The sequence below is a fragment of the Uloborus diversus genome, chromosome 4 (genome assembly GCF_026930045.1).
Source record: "Uloborus diversus isolate 005 chromosome 4, Udiv.v.3.1, whole genome shotgun sequence".
In the NCBI taxonomy this organism is placed as follows: domain Eukaryota; kingdom Metazoa; phylum Arthropoda; class Arachnida; order Araneae; family Uloboridae; genus Uloborus; species Uloborus diversus.
Window position 1 is genome coordinate 124,997,227 of NC_072734.1, and position 21,368 is coordinate 125,018,594.

General features: G+C 31.4%; 1 protein-coding gene across 1 annotated transcript in view; it reads left to right on the forward strand.

Moving 5' to 3' along the window:
• Positions 1 to 2,113: 2,113 nt before the first annotated feature.
• Positions 2,114 to 21,368, forward strand: part of LOC129220820 (sister chromatid cohesion protein PDS5 homolog B-like) — a 47,851-nt gene continuing 28,596 nt past the window's right edge. Inside the window, exons 1-13 of the mRNA XM_054855251.1 lie at positions 2,114 to 2,254; positions 6,221 to 6,311; positions 10,003 to 10,200; positions 13,736 to 13,822; positions 13,907 to 14,004; positions 15,563 to 15,689; positions 15,771 to 15,851; positions 17,506 to 17,646; positions 18,697 to 18,812; positions 19,556 to 19,650; positions 19,762 to 19,907; positions 20,002 to 20,156; positions 20,262 to 20,375. Of these exons, the coding sequence (XP_054711226.1) occupies positions 6,222 to 6,311; positions 10,003 to 10,200; positions 13,736 to 13,822; positions 13,907 to 14,004; positions 15,563 to 15,689; positions 15,771 to 15,851; positions 17,506 to 17,646; positions 18,697 to 18,812; positions 19,556 to 19,650; positions 19,762 to 19,907; positions 20,002 to 20,156; positions 20,262 to 20,375 (1,448 nt within the window). The 5' untranslated portion in view covers positions 2,114 to 2,254; position 6,221. The remainder of the gene's footprint in view (positions 2,255 to 6,220; positions 6,312 to 10,002; positions 10,201 to 13,735; positions 13,823 to 13,906; positions 14,005 to 15,562; positions 15,690 to 15,770; positions 15,852 to 17,505; positions 17,647 to 18,696; positions 18,813 to 19,555; positions 19,651 to 19,761; positions 19,908 to 20,001; positions 20,157 to 20,261; positions 20,376 to 21,368) is intronic.

Sequence of the window (21,368 nt, forward strand, 5' to 3'; positions counted from 1 at the left end):
ATATTAGCGTTCTTGTAGAATTACGTTACGCATACGTTACGAAAAGAGTTGTGTTATATATTCATTTTTAAGATATACGGATCATAAGATCAAAATGAGTCATCTTCATCACTGTAAATATCTTCATCAAACTTTCTTTCCTGTGCTGTGAAATAAATTGTGTTTAAAAACAAAAGCCGAGTCTGTAGTTACAACACTGACTTCAAAAACCGCCACAATTGAAAAAAGTGCCAAATGCATCCGTTACTGAAATCTTTCTGTATTAATTTTGGCGAGGTTTCTGCTGTTAGATTGGATAATGATTAAAAAATCAAATCAACACAAATAATAAAAGAAAAAACCCATTAATTACACTAAAATTCCGTTTAAAAGGAAAATAATCAACCAAATCTAGTATTATTAGCCAATCTTGGGGGGAAAAACGTTACTTTAAGATTTGACTTGAGAAAAGCCTCAAACAGTCAGACGAAACACAAAAACATTCAACAATTCTAATTATGAACTGGGAGTTGAGATGATACACTAAATAATGAATTGGGTTGAGGAAAGCCTTCGAACATGGACCAAAAAAAGCTCATAACTCGTTTTTCATACAACTTAGAACTTTATAACAGATGTCATCTTCAGCAGAAAAATAAGCGCTTTCGATGGACACACAATTTTAATATGTGCACGTATTTTTTCACCGTCATATTGGGGCATTTATGCGAAAATTTGGGCAAATTAGAATAAAAAAGGAACTATCAGTTGGATTTTTTTCGAACTGGTCTACAAACCTCCCCAGTACCAAAAACAACAAACGGTGAAAGTTTCAGCCAAATCTGCCGGGTAGTTTCTGAGATCTTAGGGAACAAATTTACCAAACTCTATTTTTATATATATAGATATAGAAGAAAGTAAAAACCGGCCAATGGCGCAAGCTGCACCATGCCTCTTCCCCCCTTTTAGTAAGCACCCCTGTAGCAGTAAACTCAATTCTGGAAAAGCTCAGAAAATGAACTACTTGAGTACTCGATTCAAACATCTCGAGATCTCGATTTGAAACATCTCGACATCTCGATTCAAAAGATCTCGAGAAGTCAATCGCTCGAGTACTCGATTATAAAGATCTCGAGAAGTCAATCGCTCGAGTACTCGATTATAAAGATCTCGAAACGTCAATCGCTCGAGTACTCGATTATAAAGATCTCGAAAAGTCAATCGCTCGAGTACTCGATTATAAAGATCTCGAGAAGTCAATCGCTCGAGTACTCGATTCCAAAGATCTCGAGAAGTCAATCGCTCGAGAACTCGATTCCAAAGATCTCGAGAAGTGAATCGCTCGAGTTTTCGATTTCGAAAGATCTCGATTATCAATCACTCGAGTGATCGACTTGAAAAGTTCTCGATTATCAATCACTCGATTATCAGAAGTACTCGATTATCAAAAGATCTCGATTATGCCCATCACTAGGATATACCCAGTAAAATTTTGCAGAGGGGGGGGGGGGGGGCAATCGCACTTGCAGGTATGGCAAACCTAGTTATTGCGTGATCTGGAATACAGACAGACATCTGCCATCTCGATAAATGAACATTGCAGCAATTTATTTTAACACTTTATCTAATCATAATAGCTAAAGCGAAGAACAAAAAATAATCAAACAGCGTCAAGCAAAAGCAGAAGATAAACTCAAAGTTCCAAGTTTGAGACTTCAGTAAACCCAAGGAAAAAAAGCTAATCTTTTATTCCTGAGAGTCGGATTTCAGAAAAAGGTTGTGTGAATCACGCAATCCCGCATCCTTGCCGGAACCCTCTTTTATTTTTTTTAGCAAAAATTATCAGTCCCAAAACTCTGAATAATCAGAAATTTTTTATTAAAGTTGCTCAAGGAATGTCCGAACAAAGCTTTAATATATTTTTTGTATTAAGTAAGACGTGATTCTTCAACAACTGAATCGCAGAAATAAATACCCACAAATAAAAAATTAAATGGACCGTTGGTAGCTATTATCCGTACATTGGAGTTAGTATCCGAACTCTAATCCGTATATAGCGGAGGTCTAAATTTTAGTGAAAGAATACGTCAATGTTTTGTTGATGATGGCAACAATGTCTTACATGGCGCCATTACAAGCATAAGCTGTTTTTGATTTTTTTTAAATGTGGTGTTTGTTATGGTTTAAGTAATTGATGTTTTGCTAACGTTTTGTGGTGAACGAAGAGCAACTAGAATTCTGGTCTTGATAAAAATTTTTTTCAAAACTCAAACAGGTAATTGCAAGAATATTTCGTTCTGTACAAAGTCAAAACATCTGTCAGTAATTGTCTTATGAATTATGTTCATCATAATGAAATCATTAACCTTTTTTAAGTTCAACTAAATATTTATGCGTTTGGGAATTTATTTTGTTGAATTGATTTCGATCGCAATGATACATTACTATTGCTGTTGTATGATCATCTGAATCGGAATTTAAAATTGAAGCATCTATGTAGGATTTTCGCAGTAGTAGGCTGTGTTTTTTTCAAAATGTTTTTTTGAAGGAAGGACCGGTTACGGAAGATTTGTAGTATGAATAACCAGTTTCAAAAGTTTTTATTTTGAAATACAAAATGTATTAATGTTGTAAAAGTGCAATTTGTTTGACATAAAACTTATCTGCAACATTAAATCAGAGACTATGTTTAAAAGGTCAAATTTGTTCTTGCTCGTTCAATTTTGTTTTAACCAGTGAAAAAATAAACTAAGCAAACTAACGAATCTTTTATTATAAATTTTATGCTTGGTTTTGTTTTTATTCATTTTGATGAAAAATCAAAATAACATCAGATACAAAAATTCGTAGGGCTATTTTACAGTAGGGTCATTTCATGTCAAATCAACCTAAAAAATGAGATTTTTGACACCCATAGTCTCGGATTTTGATGAAACTTGTCATGATTGTTCCTTTTATGGATTTAAGAAAGAATGCAAATTTTGTTTTGCTCTATCTCAAACGCTTTAGATTTTATAGCGGGCCAAAGTTTTTGGAATTTCACAATTGCCAAAATCATGAGCAAAAAGTGATTTGTACTGTTAACTCCCCAAATACTAACTCAAAACAAGTTGATAATGTCTTTTTACTGAATAAGCTCTTTTCAAAAAGTGTGTTCAAGTTCTGTTCAATGAGTAATGGTGGGCAGGAGAAATAAATGAAGATTTTAAGAATTCTATTGAAACCAAATTTTTGTTTCAGCCGGTATTAAATAACAAATTCAATCCGTTATAAAAACCAGAAAGGAAAACAATTCCTGCTACAGGATACTTAGTGAAACTTCCAGGGAATAGCACCCACTGACCCTGAATTTTTTTTGCCTACAGTAAAGCAATGGACAGTATTTCTTCCTTTATTGAATGACTTTAATTACTATTTTTATATGAAGGACTTTAATTACTATAGAAACAGTAAAGATTTGTCATAAGTAGGCTTGCCATATGTCCCGGTTTTCAGGGAAAATCCCAGTGTCCCGGCCGGTTTACTTAAGGTCCCAGAAAAAGATAAATTTGATTAGATGACCAAAAAAATCTAAAAAATATTATCTGTGAAGGATTATTTTGAATAATTACTTTGTCATTTGAAACGTAGACTTATAAAATTAATATCGAATCAGCTTTTGAGGATTTTTACAACAACATCAAAACTAAAAAAGATTTTTCAAAAAAAGTCCTAGCGAATGAAAAATACATGTAAATATTGTTCAAGTTTTTATTCTTCATTCAAAGTATTTCTTCTTACTAAAGTAACTAATAAATATTACCCTGTAAAAAATAAAATGTTTAAATTTATCTGCTTGTTTCATTTCTTGTTACCCTTAGTTTAGGCTTATAATTAGTATTTATTCACAGCACTGAGAATGAACTACCCTCTAAAATACGCTAAGTGCCAGCCGGGGTGTGTTTCTTTAAGGGGTGTTTGTGATCTGAAATCTCCAAATATTTTGAACTGACAACACAATTTAAAACTGAAAAATTGTCAAAAAAAAAAAAAAAAACTTTTAAAATATTTTTAATAATTTCTGTTTGCATGTTGCAAAATTTTTTATGGGGAGGGGGGGGGGGGGGCTCGAGTTTCTCATAGTTTCTGAAAATTTTACACTGTCTTCAGAAAATTTTACTTGAGTCCACTATCATCCCCTGGTTTTCTTTTGAATATTCGGGGGGGGGGGGGGGGGTATTCCTGTGTCCCAGTTGGACATTTCAGAAATCTGGCAAGCCTAGTCATAAGGCTTGGCTAGCTTTGTAGAACATCAAAAGCTAGTCAATTTGAAGAAAATAATTGAAAGACAAGCAGTTAACCCTTTCAGGAGCGCATCATTAATTTTTGAGAAATCTTAAGAAAAAACACCACAAGTGGGTTTATTTGATCATCTAGACATAGATTTTTCAGTTTAAAATTTTTTTTTCGCTGGGGGTGGTGTCCCCCATTTGTTCACAGTTCACACCCTCCACCTGGGGAAGGACAAAAACATGTTTATGCATGTAAAAATGAATTTGAATCTTTTCAAACAATATGATTGACTACCTCAGGTAAAATGAAGAAAAATGATTCACTCTTTCAGTGCTAATTAAAAATTTTAAAATCTGAAAAGAATTCCAATTTTTGGGGTAAACGAAAAATTGAAAATTTGATGAACCACTGCCCTTGAAAGTGTTAAATATCTGTAACGGAACAGGACACATGCGAGTTCCATTCTGTCATCAGTCATCATGGGTATTTTATTGCATATTCTTGAATTATTTTATTTTAAAACAGTAACTTTTAATGTTCTACGTAATCTGTATGACATTGTTACTGTTGCAATATGAAACTTTTTAGCTTGTTTTATTTATTTATAAAACAAAATATTCTTATAAAACTGCTCTAAATGTGTAGTTCCATCACATGGAAGGCCCATCATCAGCTTCGTTAGCAATGCATATTCAAGAAATGAATCCTTAGTGAAATGGGCCGAATGAACCCTAACAGATTTAAATAGGTTTAAAGCAAGCCTTTTCTGAGTTAGATTTTAGAGAGAGAAAGTAAATATCAGCTGAAAATTATGTACAGAATCTTGAAAAATTGCATGACAATTCAGAATTTTATTGGTTTTAGTCTTATTATCTTTACTAGAGACGTACCGAGTACTCGGTAACTACTCGGTACTCGGCCAAATTCTGATCAGATACTCGGCCAATACCGAGTAGTTGCAAAAAATTGAATATTGTGGAAGACAGATACTAAAATTTATTGAAAAAAGAGCAAGCATTATATTCTGCAATCATTTACAATTAAAATTTATAAGTCAAATTTTAAATTTTGAGAATAATGAAGTTTGTAATGCTTCAATGGAATAAATCTTTATTTTAATGTCCCCAAAGTTGATAAAACTTATTATGTAAAATTATGCAAAAAAAAGTATAGAAAATATGGAATTTTTATATTAAAAATGGATTTTTGTTGCAAACAAAAATTAGTTATAAAAAATTATGAAAATACCTTTGCTTAAAAAATAAAAGGAAATAAAACAACGTTAAAAACACAATGCAAGAACACTGCAGACACGTGTTTTGGCATTACCAGGAATTCCCTTTTCAATGCCCAACATGGGAGCTCGTGGATTTAAAGGCATCCGACAAAAGTGGGATTTTTTTGTCGAATGCCTTTACATTTTTTAGCTCACATGTTATGCACTGAAAAAGATGTTCCTTGTAACAAGGGGGGGGGGGGGGCTGAAACACATTAAAATTATTTATTTTTGGCGAACTAAAACTATAATTGATTGGTATAAATTTTTTTTAATTCCAACTTGATTAAACATACCTTTTATTTATTTATTTTTAATTTTAAAAATAATTTTTTTGTAAAATTTTTGACACAGACAAAATTGTTTATATAGTGCGTAAATTGAATTTCAGCAGGAATTTAGTTTTAAAAACTATTATATGGATAAGGAGGTCTATACTACTATTCCAATAAGTTCAAAATTCATGACATGTGTGTCGGTGGTTCTTCATAAAACATAATTGGTACTTGGTAACTCGGCCGAGTAGTGAAAGACCGAGTACTTGGTAACTCGGTACTCGGCCGAGTAGTAAAAAACCGAGTACTCGGCTACTCAGCCAAAGTGCTACTCGGTACGTCTCTAATCTTTACTCTAATAATTATGGTATTTTTTTATATTAAATGTTTTTGCACATTGATTTCCTTTATTTTTCAGAATGGCTGAGGCGGAAAGAATAATTTATCCTCCAGGAGTGCGAGATTTGTCGGAAGACATATCCACAGATGATTTAGTTCGAAGATTAAAGGTTTTTAAATTTTAAATACATTAAATACATGGGTTCTCATCCTGGGAAGGGGTATATGTTCTACAAAATAAAACAAAAAAGCAAAAATTACTACTATTTGCTAAATTTTTAGGCGTATGATTAGGGCTTTTTTGTTTTTGGGGCCATTTTCATCCACATATCTCTGAATCTGTATTTTCAACTTCAGCATGCAAAACCTAATGCAAAATTTCCAGCAAGACATTGAAAATGACCTGATGTCAGCATTGTCGTAGTCAGATCTTGAGATGCACCAAATATTCAGTGGGTATTCGGTATATTGCATATTAAGCAAACAAACTGAGTACAGTAAAATCCCTCTAATGCGGACACTAACGGGACAAATATTTTTGTCCGCAATAGAGAGGTGTCTGCAAGACAGGGGTTTAATAATGTTATTTGCATTGGAATAGGGAAATTAAAAATTGTCCGCATAAGAGGGATGTCCGCCTATGAGGGGTGTCCGTTAGGAGGGGTTTTACTGTATTCAGTTCGGCCCTTATACTTTAAAATTCCGCTACCAAATAGTAAACAAATTTACATATATTCGATAATTGGTAAACAAAACGCATTTTCTTATGCAATGAATAAAAGTTATAGTGCAGTACCCTAGTACATACCGTATCTCATGGTGAGCAAGGTTCAAACATTAAGGGGTAAACTCCCAGCTGGGTTGAAGCCCAGCACGGGGACCTTCCCCGGCGCAATAAGCATCAAGCGCGTCCGTAGCACGTTACGACTATCGACCACCGCACCCTTCCGTGCGGGGGGGGGGGGGGGGACCTAAGGTTCCCTTAGGTTCCACCGCCTAGGAGGAACCTAAGGCTTACAGCTAAGAGGTGGGGTGTGTGCGGAGAAAAGTACCCTAGTACGAAATGAATTCGAATTGTTACTTATTATTATTGGAGCAAAGTAATTTTGATGTTTGCAGGGTTGCCAACCTTGGACGAACAATTTTGGGAGCATCTGTGGTGATTTTGAGGAGCAATTTAAAATTTTGTGGAGCAGTTTAGTGTTTTGTTTAAAAATCAATGAAAATAACTAAAACCTCTTATCTGAAGTTATTTTTGAGCTTTAATAATTGTTTTAAGCACTATTAAAAAAGAATTATTTTTAAATTAATAAAACAGCTTTAAACAATATTTCAATCTTTGAGTGTAAGCATCTTGAATTTCCCATATTTACATGTTTGTCATGATAAAATAACAAAATATAAACTTGAAAACGTTCAGGCCGGAAATGCGGAGCAAAATAACTTCTTTGTGGAGCCACAGAGTTTCGGCCTTTTTGAGGAGCAACTCTGCAAAATGGAGCAATTGGCAATCCTGTGTTTGTGGAAACTCTCATATGTTAAATTATCCAGTTACTATTATCAATTGTGTAGTTATTAAGGAGAGGAAATTATCATAAAGTCGCCTCAAATGATATTTTAAGCAGCTTGGATTTTTATAAATGCAAGATTATTTATTAATTACATAACATCGTCGCCTCAGGACAACAGTAGGATATCTTACTGTTGCTCTGAGGTGACCACATATTTTCATGATTAGCAGCAGGGCTCTGCACTTCTTTTCCTGCACTGATTTCACATCAATGTTCAATTGAGAGCGCAGGGCCTAAAAGGTTGAGAACCCCTGCATGAAAATATGAACATTAAATGTTTTTTGAATGCTTTCTCTGCTTCACCTGCTTAAACAATTGGTGATTAATGATTAGTTTACATAACATTTTGGTTTTGTAACACCAAATGAATATTAAATCTTGATTAAGAGAATAAAATTTCCTCATATGTATTGATATATATTTCGCTGCAATAGTGGTTCTATCTTGAAATGTCAATATACTAAACATTTTCTACTCTTTATCTGAAGTAGGAAACATTTATAAATTGTTAGACTTGGGTTTACATATCCTCTATCAATTTATAGTTTGTTCAACATTGTTGGACAAAGAAAATAAGAATAAATTTCTGAGAATTTATGCAGTTAATCTGCAGTTACTCTAACTTGTATAAAAAGAGGAAGGTGGACTAAGAAGCCTAGCAAATATTTCTATATAACCCCTACAAGCCATTATTATCTTAATATATAAAAATCTTCTGTGCGTATGTTTGTCACCATAAGGCTTTTAAACGGCTGGACCGATTTTGATCAAATTTTTTCTATGTAATTAAGTTGTGGCAAGCATGGTTTCGAAGCGTGATGCATCGAATCAGAAACGTTCTTCTTAATTAATTAATTAATTTAAACATTGGATGATTGTATCTCCCAAATGATTAATATTTATTTTAACCTATTGTAGAGCGAGAACTGAAATAAATATTTAACCCGTTGCCAAAGAACAATAAGAAAGCCAGCTCTGCTTTTTATAATGAAGTTTCCTACTGTGATATGTCACTTGAGAATAGACAAAATGTAGAGAGAGAAAGAGATTGAATCTTTCATTTCTTTAAAACAACGGTTTTTGGTCCCGTGATATATTTTAAAGTAAAGTACTGCAAGGTTCACGCAAAACGTGTGTTCTGTCGCCGTAGTTGAACCATGTGACCGGATCGGAGCTTTAGGTTTTCCTAACCAAATGATCAGAAAGTACCGTACCTAGCAACATTTGTTTCTCGCCTGAACGTCATCGCTGAAATCTGAGTTTTGGCACCAATGTCAAAAATACTTTAAGGATTATCAAACTAATCAGTACATTATTAAAGGAAAAGATGATGGAATTTAAAGTTGAAACAAATTTAATTTTCGTCCAGATAAATTACAACAGGGTAGTTCTGTACACAAAAGCGCAGTGGAAGATCTTCATCTTTGGCGGAAAGAACAAACTAGGCAATATATGAAGTTTTAAAAGTTTTCGTTTAAAAGATCGGAATTCTAATCGGTTGGAGTTGGCTTCGCTTACTGATCGCTGGATTACAGTGACGTGGTGGCTTGCCGACTTTGGCTATAAACAATAGAGTTGCGTGATCATTTGTTCACATTTTAAAGCTACTGTTAATGTAATTCATTGTATTTTTTGATTATTTGGTGAAATATTTCAAATTGCAAAGAAATTTTTTCGTTTTTAAAGAGTTTTTAGTCATTTTAGTTGAAGAATGTGTTTATTTTACATCGGGAAGAAAGGGGGGGGGGGGATGAGTGATTTTTCGCTTATTCAGAGAACAGTTTTTATTTTTGTCATTCTTTTTAAACGATATCCTTTGGGTTGTTTTATTCTTTTTTATATGGGGCATTTTGCAGCGGGATTTCCCGTTTGTTCTAGATGTGTACTTAGATTTTTACACTTAATATCTGAGGACGCTTTTTATCCTTTGAGTATGGCTGAAGGAACAAACTATCAAGTACGAGAGAAAAAATAGTTAATAAAATAACTGCTCAGTAGGCATTAGATAAATCAAGTTATAATAAATGTACGCATTCTGACACCAAGCAGCTGAAAACATTTTCTTTTTACTTGTTTTTTTCAAAAAAAGGGTTCAAACACTTGATAGTTTATTGAAATTTTTTAACTTTTCAGTTCACAAAGTTTGAACAGAACAACGTCTGTCGGGTCCTCTAGTTTTCATTACATTTTACCATTCCTTTACACTTTAGCATGCATGCTTGAGCATATTTTGTATTGTGTACTAATGGCAAATTGTAATGTTTTGTTAAAAATGCCTTTGTATTTCTAGGATTGTGCTCAAGCCTTTCAAAATATGAGCCAGGATGATGACAATGCAAGTTACGTTCCTTTAGCATTGTACTTAGCTTCTGACACATTTCTGGAACATCGTAGTCGAGACGTTCGCCTTCTTGTCGCTTGCTGCATTGCTGATGTCTTTCGCATTTATGCTCCTGAAGCTCCGTACAGGGAGCCTACCCAGTTGAAGGTTGTACTATAATTTCTATTTATAAAATATGTATTTAGGGTTGGGTAATGTAAAAACTTCATTGTGATTTGTATTCTTCTGTTCTTTTTTTTATTTTGCTGCGTCCATGATTGATTATTAAAGTAATAGACTTAAGTAACGATGTAAAAAAATACTTAAAAATAAAAAGAACGTTGAATTTCAAACAATCAAATTTTTAAAAGAAGAACCTTTTGGCACTTGAACAAAATGAATCAGAATTTAATACAGGGTGTTTCAGAAAGAATGATCCGATTTCAAAACATAATAACTATTCAGATTTTAATCCGTTTTATGAAATAGAGGTATCGTTAGAATGAGGAAAATCTCGAGTTTCACGGAGTTGCTGACAGGTAGCGCTAGCGCTAACTCTCTTTGCCTGCCATTTCAGTGTTTGTGAAAATGGTGACTGCACGATAAAAATCGTATAGTTTTCTACTTTTCACAAAGTGTCCATAACAACTGTTCGGCATGATTTTGGTCGAGAATATCCTAGTGTTGAACCTCCTGCCCTGAAGAGCATTAGAAGGGCAATTCCACGGAAATGGGGGAACTGAAGACCAATTTTTCAAAATCCTTTTTTTTCTCACAAATTAGGTATCATTTTGAAGCTTATGAGTTGAATTATATGAAAATAATAAATATTGCCACAAAAGTTTGTTTGTAAGAGTTACAAGCCTTTGAACAAAGGTATTTTTGGCATGCTGCCACAATAGATTTTTTTATATCTTGTTGGAATTGGTATTTTAAACTATAGTTGCAATATTTTTTTAAACTGTAACTGATTCAGATGCCTGCCACAACACTTTAGAACAAATGTAGCATAAAAAATGAGACCTATTTAAAATATTTTTGTCGTTAAAAGCTTATTTATAGCAGGCACATTGATAAAATTAAGTCCAACTTTTAAATTGCCCAAAAGTTTGTGCTGTATAAAATAGGATGCAATATTTTACAAAACATTTTACCTGCAAATCAAAACATCAGTTAGTATTAAAAATGTCCAATCCAAATAAAATTTTAAAAAATAGTTTTTTGTTATTTTATGGTTTCAGACGTAAAAAATTAATTATGTCCAACACCGCATTACATAAGACACCAAGCTTTTTAAAATTATTACCTTGTTCTGATTACAGAATTTATCTGATTTAAAATAGAAGGGGGATAGAGGACAACAATAATAACATTTCTTTATACTTTATTCATTAAAAATGTCTTTATTAATGGTTATTCTTACTTAAAAACATTTTTTCTAAGTTATGAAACTGGAAATTGATTAATCAAAACTGGATGTTACTTAATATTTTCTTTTCTACAAGCACTGAACTCATAAGCAATAGTTTTTTCTTTATTTTAAGCATCTCAAAATGAGGCAATTTTACAGCAGAACAAAATCCAATCTGGCAAACTGGGCACATGCCCAAACCACGATCTTCATATCCCATGCATGGATTTCCAAAGAAATCTCTCAGAATTTTGCTATAATTTTTGACATTTAGGATCATACTAAACTCACCGTGCATAACATTTTGGAATATCTTAAAACCAAATACCCAAGCACGAAAAATATACAAGTTTTCTCAGATGGACCCAGCTCACAATTTAAGCGTATATATCTTTTTTTTTCTTCAAAACTTACATTTTTTTGAACAGAAATTCAACTCAAAAATAACTTAGAATTTCTTTGTAGTGTTCCCTGGGAAAGGTGCTGTAGACAACATAGTTGGTAAGATAAAAAAAAAAAAGAAAAAGAAAAAAGTAGCATAATGTAAAAGCTGGAAGTAAAATGGGGGGGGGGGGGGGGCTCAACAAAATCAGACCACCACTGCAACCACATGTCTAATTTACTAGAAAAGCTGGAGTAGTGTTGATTGGTATGCTACAAGAATTATGCTTCTGTGGCTACTTCATTAATCAGAAGTGTACATTAAGTATACATATCATCAGAAAGATCACGCATAATTCAGCAACATTTCCCACCCATATTAGAGATAATTCTCAGTATTCACTGCATGCACTGAGTCAAAGCAATTTCATTAAATGAAATTACTATTTTAGGCACTTCTTCCTCATAAACACTTAAAACTGTTATTCTATTTAAAGAAGAATAATCTGTCAGAGATGCATTGAATGAATTTGAAGGTATGGAATTCGTTGCACAGCTTAAAGTACATAACTGGGTTGCGGTTAACTATGAGTCTGTACATTACCCAGGATACCCCCCCCCCCCCCCCCGAGTTAAATGTGAAATGATTGAAGTACCTGTGATGTATAGAACAGAAGGGCACTTTAAATGGCTAAAAGAGTAAGATACAATTTTCAAAACAAAAGAAAATATTTTAAAGAATTTTTTTCTATCTATCCCAATCAAAAATGGCTGATAATTAACATTTACAAAAAATATTTGATATTTAATGCTGTTAATACCTAAACATTCCTCATTTATTGTCATTAATATATTACTCAAGGTTTAAATTAAAATTAAAAGTAATTTAAATAGGTTTTAAACACTTTGTTTACGTCTGACACCATGGTAATTTTGTACATATTACAACCGACACCAAGTTTTTACGTCTGACACCAATAACCCATTTCCCTATTTTGACCTTAATTATCTCTAAAATTAAAAAATTATATTTCATCAATGCTCTTTGATATAAAAGTAGTTACATTGTTGCAGATTAAGCCATTGACCTGAATCTTAGATTTGAGTTTTGCTAGTCTCATTTTTCAGATTCAGCTCATACGTCCTACACCATGAGTTGAATTTTTTTTCTTAAAATAAATTTTTTTATCAGAAATTCTTTTTATGTTTAACAATTCTACATACATTGGTAAATATTAAAAAAAATATTTTCATCTTTTTCAAAATTGTTAACCAATAAATGTATTGGTTTTTTAAAGTAAATTTTGTGCAATTTTTACGTCTGACACCGTGGAATTGCCCAGAAGATGGTACAAACAATTCATGGGTTGTTTGTGTAATCAGCGGAAGCAGTCGATGCAGACATGATTGCAAAAGTTAGGAATGAGTTTGACTACCGTGTAAACATATGCCACGCAACCAAAGTTGGACATATTGAGCACCTTTAGTTTTGTATGTAAAAAAAACTTTATTATTATCCATGTAATATAAAATTAATCTGATGTATCTATTTTCAATAGTTTTCGTAATATACATGCGGGGTTGTAAGAGAGCACATAACCTAACTTTGCTCCCGAACCTATAGGTCCTTTTGGTTTAGTGGTTAAAGCATGGGTTAGTATCACAAAGGTCCGTGGTTCAAATCCCGACCCGGATAATCATCTTCCACGTCATGATCATCTGTACGCCACATAATGGTGACCCAGACATGATACACACATTTCAAATCGGGTCAATCTTTTTGAAACACCCTATAATTCAGAAAAATATAATCATTTCTTGGTCAGACTCTTGATAATACATGATTTGAGTTATCATAGTAAAAAATCAATAAATTTGTCATACTAATGATATGTTTTATTGTTTCAACAGGCAGTTTTTGAATTCCTGATTGATCAGCTGAAAGGATTGAAAGATCCTAAAGATCCTTCCTTCAAGCGATATTTTTATTTGCTTGAGGTAAATTAGTTATTTACGTTTTTTAACTGATACATATAATGTGGAATTAATGTCTTCTTTTCAATAAATTTCTTTTGTTTTTAGAATTTCTCATGCGTGCATACTTTTAATCTTTGTGTTGAGTTAGAAGATAATCAGAAAATTATGTGTCATCTTTTTAAGCTGATGTTCAAAATTATAAAGTGAGTATAAAAATATGTTATTTTAACATGCCTTCAAAAGAATCTTAAGCATTGTTGTACAATGTTTTAAAATTTTATTCAATGTTTTAATGTGCGATTTTAATTTAAATCTTTGTTTGCATAGTGTTAAACATTTCATCTTGCATAATTTTTTGGCAAAAATGCATAAAATTAAAATATTTTTAAAGATAAATTGCAAGCATGAAAGTTTTGAACATATTTGGGGAAAATCAGTTTTATGTAATGCTTTCATGCCTTTGTTTTTAAATGTAACTAATGTTAAAATTTCAATGACCAAAAATATGAAGAGATGGGGGAGAGATCTCTCATGTGACTTTAAAGTTCTGCTGATCTTTTCTCAATGTCGAAGTCTGCCATAATATTTATATTTTACCGTGTACTTGTATTTACTTCACCAGAACACATATTTTTCCCATGGCATTAAACTAAAATACCCAAATTAACCAATTATTTGCATTAAACCACATCCCTTTAGATAAGAGATGCATTGAATATTGGATTTGGCTGAATACTTGAATATTCCGCAACCAAATAAAATAATAAACAATTTAAAATGTTCAGTAATTGGTGAACTAACATTTTTTATACAATAAATCAAAGTCATAGGATAGTAGCGTAGTACAAAATTAGTTAAAATTGTTACTTTATGGCAATTTCAATGTGAGAGAAAACACTCAGATGTTAAATATAAATTTATTGCTTTTCAATTTTTCATAAATCTTTTAATTCCTTGCATTTACCTTATTATTTATAAACTCATTTAAACATGGTACAATAACCAGAAAAAACTCATAATATTAAGTAGTAATAAATATGTAAAGTCATTTTATTACTAAGCATTAACTGCTAATTTTTTGTTTTTAAAAGTTGTTTAATATATAATGGAAACACTTAGAAAATTAATTTTTCAGTATTTTATTTTATAAAGTTTCACACCATATGAAATATTGAATACTGTTTAGCAACAATCTAATTAAAATTAATCACTGTAATTAAGGTTTAATAATCCTTTGCTCTTATGTTTGGCAACATTTGAAGTTTACCCCTGAAGTTTAATAAGGATAAAGTTATTATCAGTTACACGAAAAAGACCATGATAGCAAACAATCGCTTGAATAAATTGTAGTTTGTAATGATATTTTAAGCAATTTGGTTTTGTGTTTGTATGTCAGGGAAGTTCAAGATTCTTTTTTTATAACATAACATGTTACCATGATTTTATCACTTATCAAATCATGTATCAGGAGATAAATTAATCGCTGTAAAAGCACTTATTTTCATGAGCCAATAATTTTGGCTAAATAAAGGTGTGGGTGATTTCACAAGCTGAAAAGTTTGAGAATTTTATTTGAACAAAAAAAAAAAAAAAAAAAGTAAAACAAATATTCTGCATTTTTTAAATTTAGGAATGACGGCAGGCTCATAAAAATTAAAGCCTTGGAAAAATAAGTACTTTTACAGAGTCATATTATGCAAAATTCTAGATAAATTATTGAATGTTTATAGTCACTTTGTACAATGCATTATTGTTTTGCAGTGAAGGTCATACAACTAAGGTGAAAAGATTTATGTTAGACACACTAAGCCCAGTCATTGGTGAAGCTGATATAATCTCCCAGGAATTTTTGGACATTATCCTCAGCCAGATCATTGAACCTATTAAAGTAATTGTTATTCATTTGCATCAAAATGCTGCCATTTGTTTTTAAATGTTTGAACATCTTTACATTATTGTTTGCTTTCAGTCTCAAAACAAGGATGCCTGTGCTCTAGCTCAAGACATATTGAAACGAAACGTTGCTACACTTGAGCCTTATGTTCAAGCAGTAAGTAAATAATATAATTTTTAAGCTTTGAGTAATTGATGATTTAATAAAAATTTGTTGTGTTGCATTTTCTGGGCTAAAGTTGGGTAAGAAAGTTCTTAAGCTGTGTGTGTTTGTATAGCTAAATGCTGTTAAGATACTTTTTAGTTATTCATTTGCCTGTTAACTTAATATGAAACATATGTTTTAATTGAAAAAGAAAAGAAAAAAAAAACCTTCCTCAAAATAAGCCCAGCGCAGCAACTCGAGGTCTATTATACTACCTCCAACCTATAGTTTTGGAAAGAAGGCTCATTAGCCAGTCCTAATGGAAAGTTCTGAAACCTTAAAATATATATCTTGCAGCCCTTACGAACGTTTTTCCAAAGAAATAAAAATTTGAAACATAGTTCTTATATATTTCAAGGGCACTGAATCTAATAGTAGGGGTCTAATTTTTCTCAACTCTGCCATTTTTGAGATACGGTGGGATGCCATAAATCATCCAATGTCCGAAATTCACATTAATTTTGTCCAAGACTTATTTTGCAATAAACTAACATATTTCTGGACCATGATCCACCCATGACGAATTTCAGCAAGTTAAACACACAATCATGGAAATGATCTTAAAATATCCCACTGTAAAAAAAGAAAGAAAAAAAGCCAGGTTAAAAAAGAAAATAAGACTTTTTTCCCCTCTAATATATATAAAGATTTTTTTTTCAACTTTTTTTTCGCCTTAGGAATTTACTTTTCATACACATCTTTTTCTGATTTATAATCCACATCTCGATTATTTGCCTCAAAAACATAAAATGTGTATTTTAACATAAAATGTGATAAATATGTTTTACTGCATTGTTACGCATGCAGATCGAATCAATTAAAGCATCTTATTACAAAAGAAATATGTATTTTTACTCAATACATATTGTATTGCCTGCTATTAAAAAATATAATGAATAATGTCGTAAACTGGATGCAGATGTTAAAAGATTGCTGCATAGTTACGTCAAAATGTTAATATTATGCATGACACATGGCTTTAAAAAAGCAGAAAAATAAGTGCAAAATACAAAAAATTCAACAAAAAATCGAATTGAAGAGAAATACATATTAGAAATAACTGAAAAGCAAGTCTTTTCAAAATCCGTTTCGTTCTATCAGACTTGAAGCAGAAAGTTTTCATGCAACTTTCAAATATTCAAACTAATTTTAAACTGTTTAGAAGAGATAAATACTTTTGTAAATAGATGTTGCTTCAAAACAAAAATCTAATTTAATTAATGTAATACCTTTTTTAATCAATATATACATACAGGTAGTAAAATGTATTCTTCTATTTTGATGATTAATATAAGTTAATGTAAGTTTATTTCTTAAACTATTAATATGAATGGTTGTGTACAAATGTACTTTGGTTCCATATTTTCTGAGTCAAAACGAAAAACAAAATGTCTGCACACAAAGTTCGGCAAAAGTGGAAATCGGTTAACACGAAATATTTTGGCGTCCCTTTAAAGTTCGTGTTAACAAGGTTTGACTGTATATCAATGCCATCAATGTTTTAATTTTGAACATTGATGTCACACCTCTAGTTATTGATGCCACCCTTGAAAGTTTCTCTAATCAATGTGGAAATCATTAATATTTTTCTTTATGTTTATTTCAGTTTTTTAATAATGCTTTGCTTTTGGGAAAAACACTAGAAAGCAGCCTAGCTCAACATTTATATGAGCTAATGTATGAGTTGAATGTCATCTGTCCCACTATGCTAGTTGTCGTGTTGCCACAACTGGAGTTCAAATTAAAGGTAGGATGTTTAGGATCTTTGGTTTTTTTCTTTGATTTTTTAGGAAGTGTTATTGTATGTTAATTCAGTTTAATATTTAATGCTAAGTATCATGGTCATAATTTATCTATAAGAATAGGAAAGACTTTATAATAGCCTTCTGATTTTTCCCCCAATTTAAAAATAAGTATAAATTTTGATTAAAGTGAGTTCAAACTTATGAGTGAATATGCAGCTTGTCCAAAAAAGATCCTTACCATTCAAACAGGTGAGGTAAAATACGGTTTGCTATAAGAGAATGAAGAAGTCTGAAAAGTTTTTTCAGGTGTCAATTGCCTGAGAAAAATGACAATGGATAAGAGTTGTCTCCTGAACGATTGGTTGTGGAGAAGCCATGCCTTGATATTAGCAATCACCCAATGTAACTTCAATAAATTATTCTTTGTCAAGTTATGTTAAAAACAGGTCTTTTGAAAACACCTGTTCCTGATGTATTCCTCTTACGGAAAAGCATGGATTTCACAATTCTCTCTGTTATACTTCATTCAAAAACACTTGGAGATAAATTGAGTACTGACTGATTCTCCCTGCTACTAATGGAGCTCACATATAGCTACATGAAGATGCTAAATAAAATTTAAAAAATAAAAAGTTTTTTGCTCTTTTGTTACAAATTGCATTTCATTTCTCTTGTAATTAGTTTTGTTATGAACATTAGAATAGCTAAGATCTTTCTGGGACACTCCAAATTCAACTTTTAGCTTGATAAAGTGAATGCCATTACAAAACTGTCGAAAGTTTTATTTTAAAAATGGCAGTAGAAAAAATAGTGTAAATTTTATCCAATGAGTGTTAATGTTATATCTCTATTGCTTGAATATTTGTAACAAAGCACTCTTTGTTTGATCGTTATTTTATATGTTGCAGAGTAATGAAGAAAGTGACCGAAGGGATGTCATTAAAGTTCTTACTCGAATGTTCTCTGATAAAAATTAAATAATGTTATATCTCTACTGCTTGAATGTTTGTAACAAAGCACTCTTTGTTTAATAGTTATTTTGTAAATTGCAGAGTAATGAAGAAAGTGAACGAAGGGATGTCATTAAAGTTCTTACTCGAATGTTCTCTGATAAAAATTCTACTATGATAGAACAGCATGAGACACTCTGGAATTGCTTACTTTCAAGGTAACATTATTTCTGTAGATTTTTCAATTCAAATTTTCGATGATGCGTGTGAAAATATTCGTTTTATGAACGGCAAAAGTAATTACATAGAAAAATTATTGCATGGAAAATATTTGCGTGGTTGGAAATTTTTGCGGAATTTCGTTCTCAATCCCGCAGAATCAATCTTGCTGAATATTAGGCGATGCAGGATTTTGCTGTGTTCAGGATCAGTATTGAAAGTTTCACATATTACAGTTTGTTTTGTATATCCCTGTATTTAAGTCTTATCTTTTCTTTCTTTGTTAGAATAATTTTCTTTAGTGCTAAATGCATTCCTACTGTTTGGATTTGCAAACAGGAGAGTACTCTTTAATAGTTAACTTTGGGCTTATTTGTTTTTATGAAAGTCATTAAAGTATAATTCTTAGGTAATTTTGTAGACTTTCTTTTTTCCTTTCAGGTTTGTATCAAAACTAGAGTATTTGATTGTATATAAATCATTCAATCCTGTTCAAGCTTCCGTCATTCAAAGAGTGACCACCCAGTGACCATAACTCAATTTTCATAAAAAGTGCAGATAACGACTTTTGTGCTTCGCACGACAGCATAAGCCTTGTTTTAAAATATTTATAAGAAAATATAAATGAAAAGTTTATAGGAAGTTTGTGCTAATAATTTCTTAATTATAGGCGCTACACCAAATTGTTATGATGTATTGATTTTCTTTCTAAGCATTAAGTTACTTCTGTATCTGTATTTAGATTTTCTGATATCAGCCCCCAAATTAGGATATTATGTGTTCAGCAAGTTAAAAATTTTCTCCTTAATCATCCTGAGTCGAAGAAGGACATTACAGGTAATTATCCTGATTTTTCCCCCCTTCTGCATTAATATATATATATATATATATATATATATATATATATATATATATATATAAATAATGACTTGTTTTTATTTCTTGTAGAACAGCTACGTCATAGATACCGTGACACTGATGAAAATGTGCGTTATGAAGTTGTTGTTGCCATAATAAGTGCTGCAAAAGAGGACTTAAATTGTGTAAATGAAGAAATGCTTAGCTTTGTTAAGGAAAGAACTTTGGACAAAAAAGTATTGATGTATTTTTCAATTTCATAATAATTATTTTAAGTTCCTATTACTAAAATGGAGCATTTTGTGTAAGTTATGGTTATTTTTGTTTCAGTTTAAGATACGGAAAGAAGCACTTTTGGGCTTATCTTTGATATGCAAACAACTTGTTTCAGTATTTTCTGAAGTATCAAAGGAAGATTCGAAATTTATTTTGTGGGTGAGGAAGAAAGTTCTTCATGTCTATTATCAGACATCTCTAGAGGACAAGTAAGTTACTATTTTTCTCATTATAAAGTTAAGGTTCCATTTTTCATTTGATAAGCTTCTATTACAATTCCAGCTTAATTTGAAATGTTTCTTTTTGTATTTTAGGCTCTTAGTGGAACGAATTTTTCATTCTTGTCTTGTGCCTTACAGTAAGCCATTTGAAGAGAGGATGAAAATACTATATCAGTTATATTGTACTGTGGATGATAATGCTGTTAAGTAAGCATTTTTTTAAATCATACATCGAGGATGAATATTGCTAGGATATTTCAGAGATTACTAATTTCTTTAATTGGTGGTAAATGCTAAATTTACTGGTAAAATTGTCCCATTTTTTAAAATTGTTTTTTAATTTGCTTTCTTTGAAAGGAAAACTCATATATCATGTTTAAAAAATATTTTTTTTTTTGTGAAAAGAGATGCTGTGTCAGACTTGCTTAATTGAATATCGTCTTTTCTATGAAATAATATTCGATTAAGCGGGATATTTGATTAAGCGTGAAAATTTTCTTTACATTTCTAAATTTACAACATGTCTTAAAATGTAATAATAATAAATCAATAGCTTTATAAAATGAATAATTAATTTTATTGGTAAAAAAGTTTGTGAAATAAACTAAACAAATGACATAATTTGATAATTAGTACATATGTTACAAGTACGTATAAAAATTATAAAAAGTTACAACTTGAGTAATGAAACCTTTGTTTTGGCACCTTTTTTCAGTGCATTATTGTTTAAAAAATTCCACATTAGTGAATTGTTTGCTTTAAGTCTTTTGAGAACACATTTTCTGACTTTCCTTTTTCCCCTCCTTGTTTACTGTGTTTTACATTTAATATTCATCAATTTATTATTGTCTAAAGTGTATTTTTTTGTGATATTTAATTTACTTATTGACTGCCCTATTTTTTTGTGCTATTTAATTTAGTTATTGACTGCACTATTTTTTTTGTAATGGCAAAAACAAAAGAAATTTGATAGAATAGTGGAAATGTTTTGATGGGATATGAATGTTGTTTTTCTCTCTTGTTATTGTTGGTGAAAATTACTTTATATTTTTACGTTAATAATTGTTCTTCCTTAATTTATTTCTAATTAATTCAAAATTTTCTCAGCAAAAAGTTTTGCCAAAGCGAATCAATATTTGATTATCCGAGAAAAATATTCAATTTAACTGGGATCTTTTAGCATAGTGCCGGTAGGAAAAA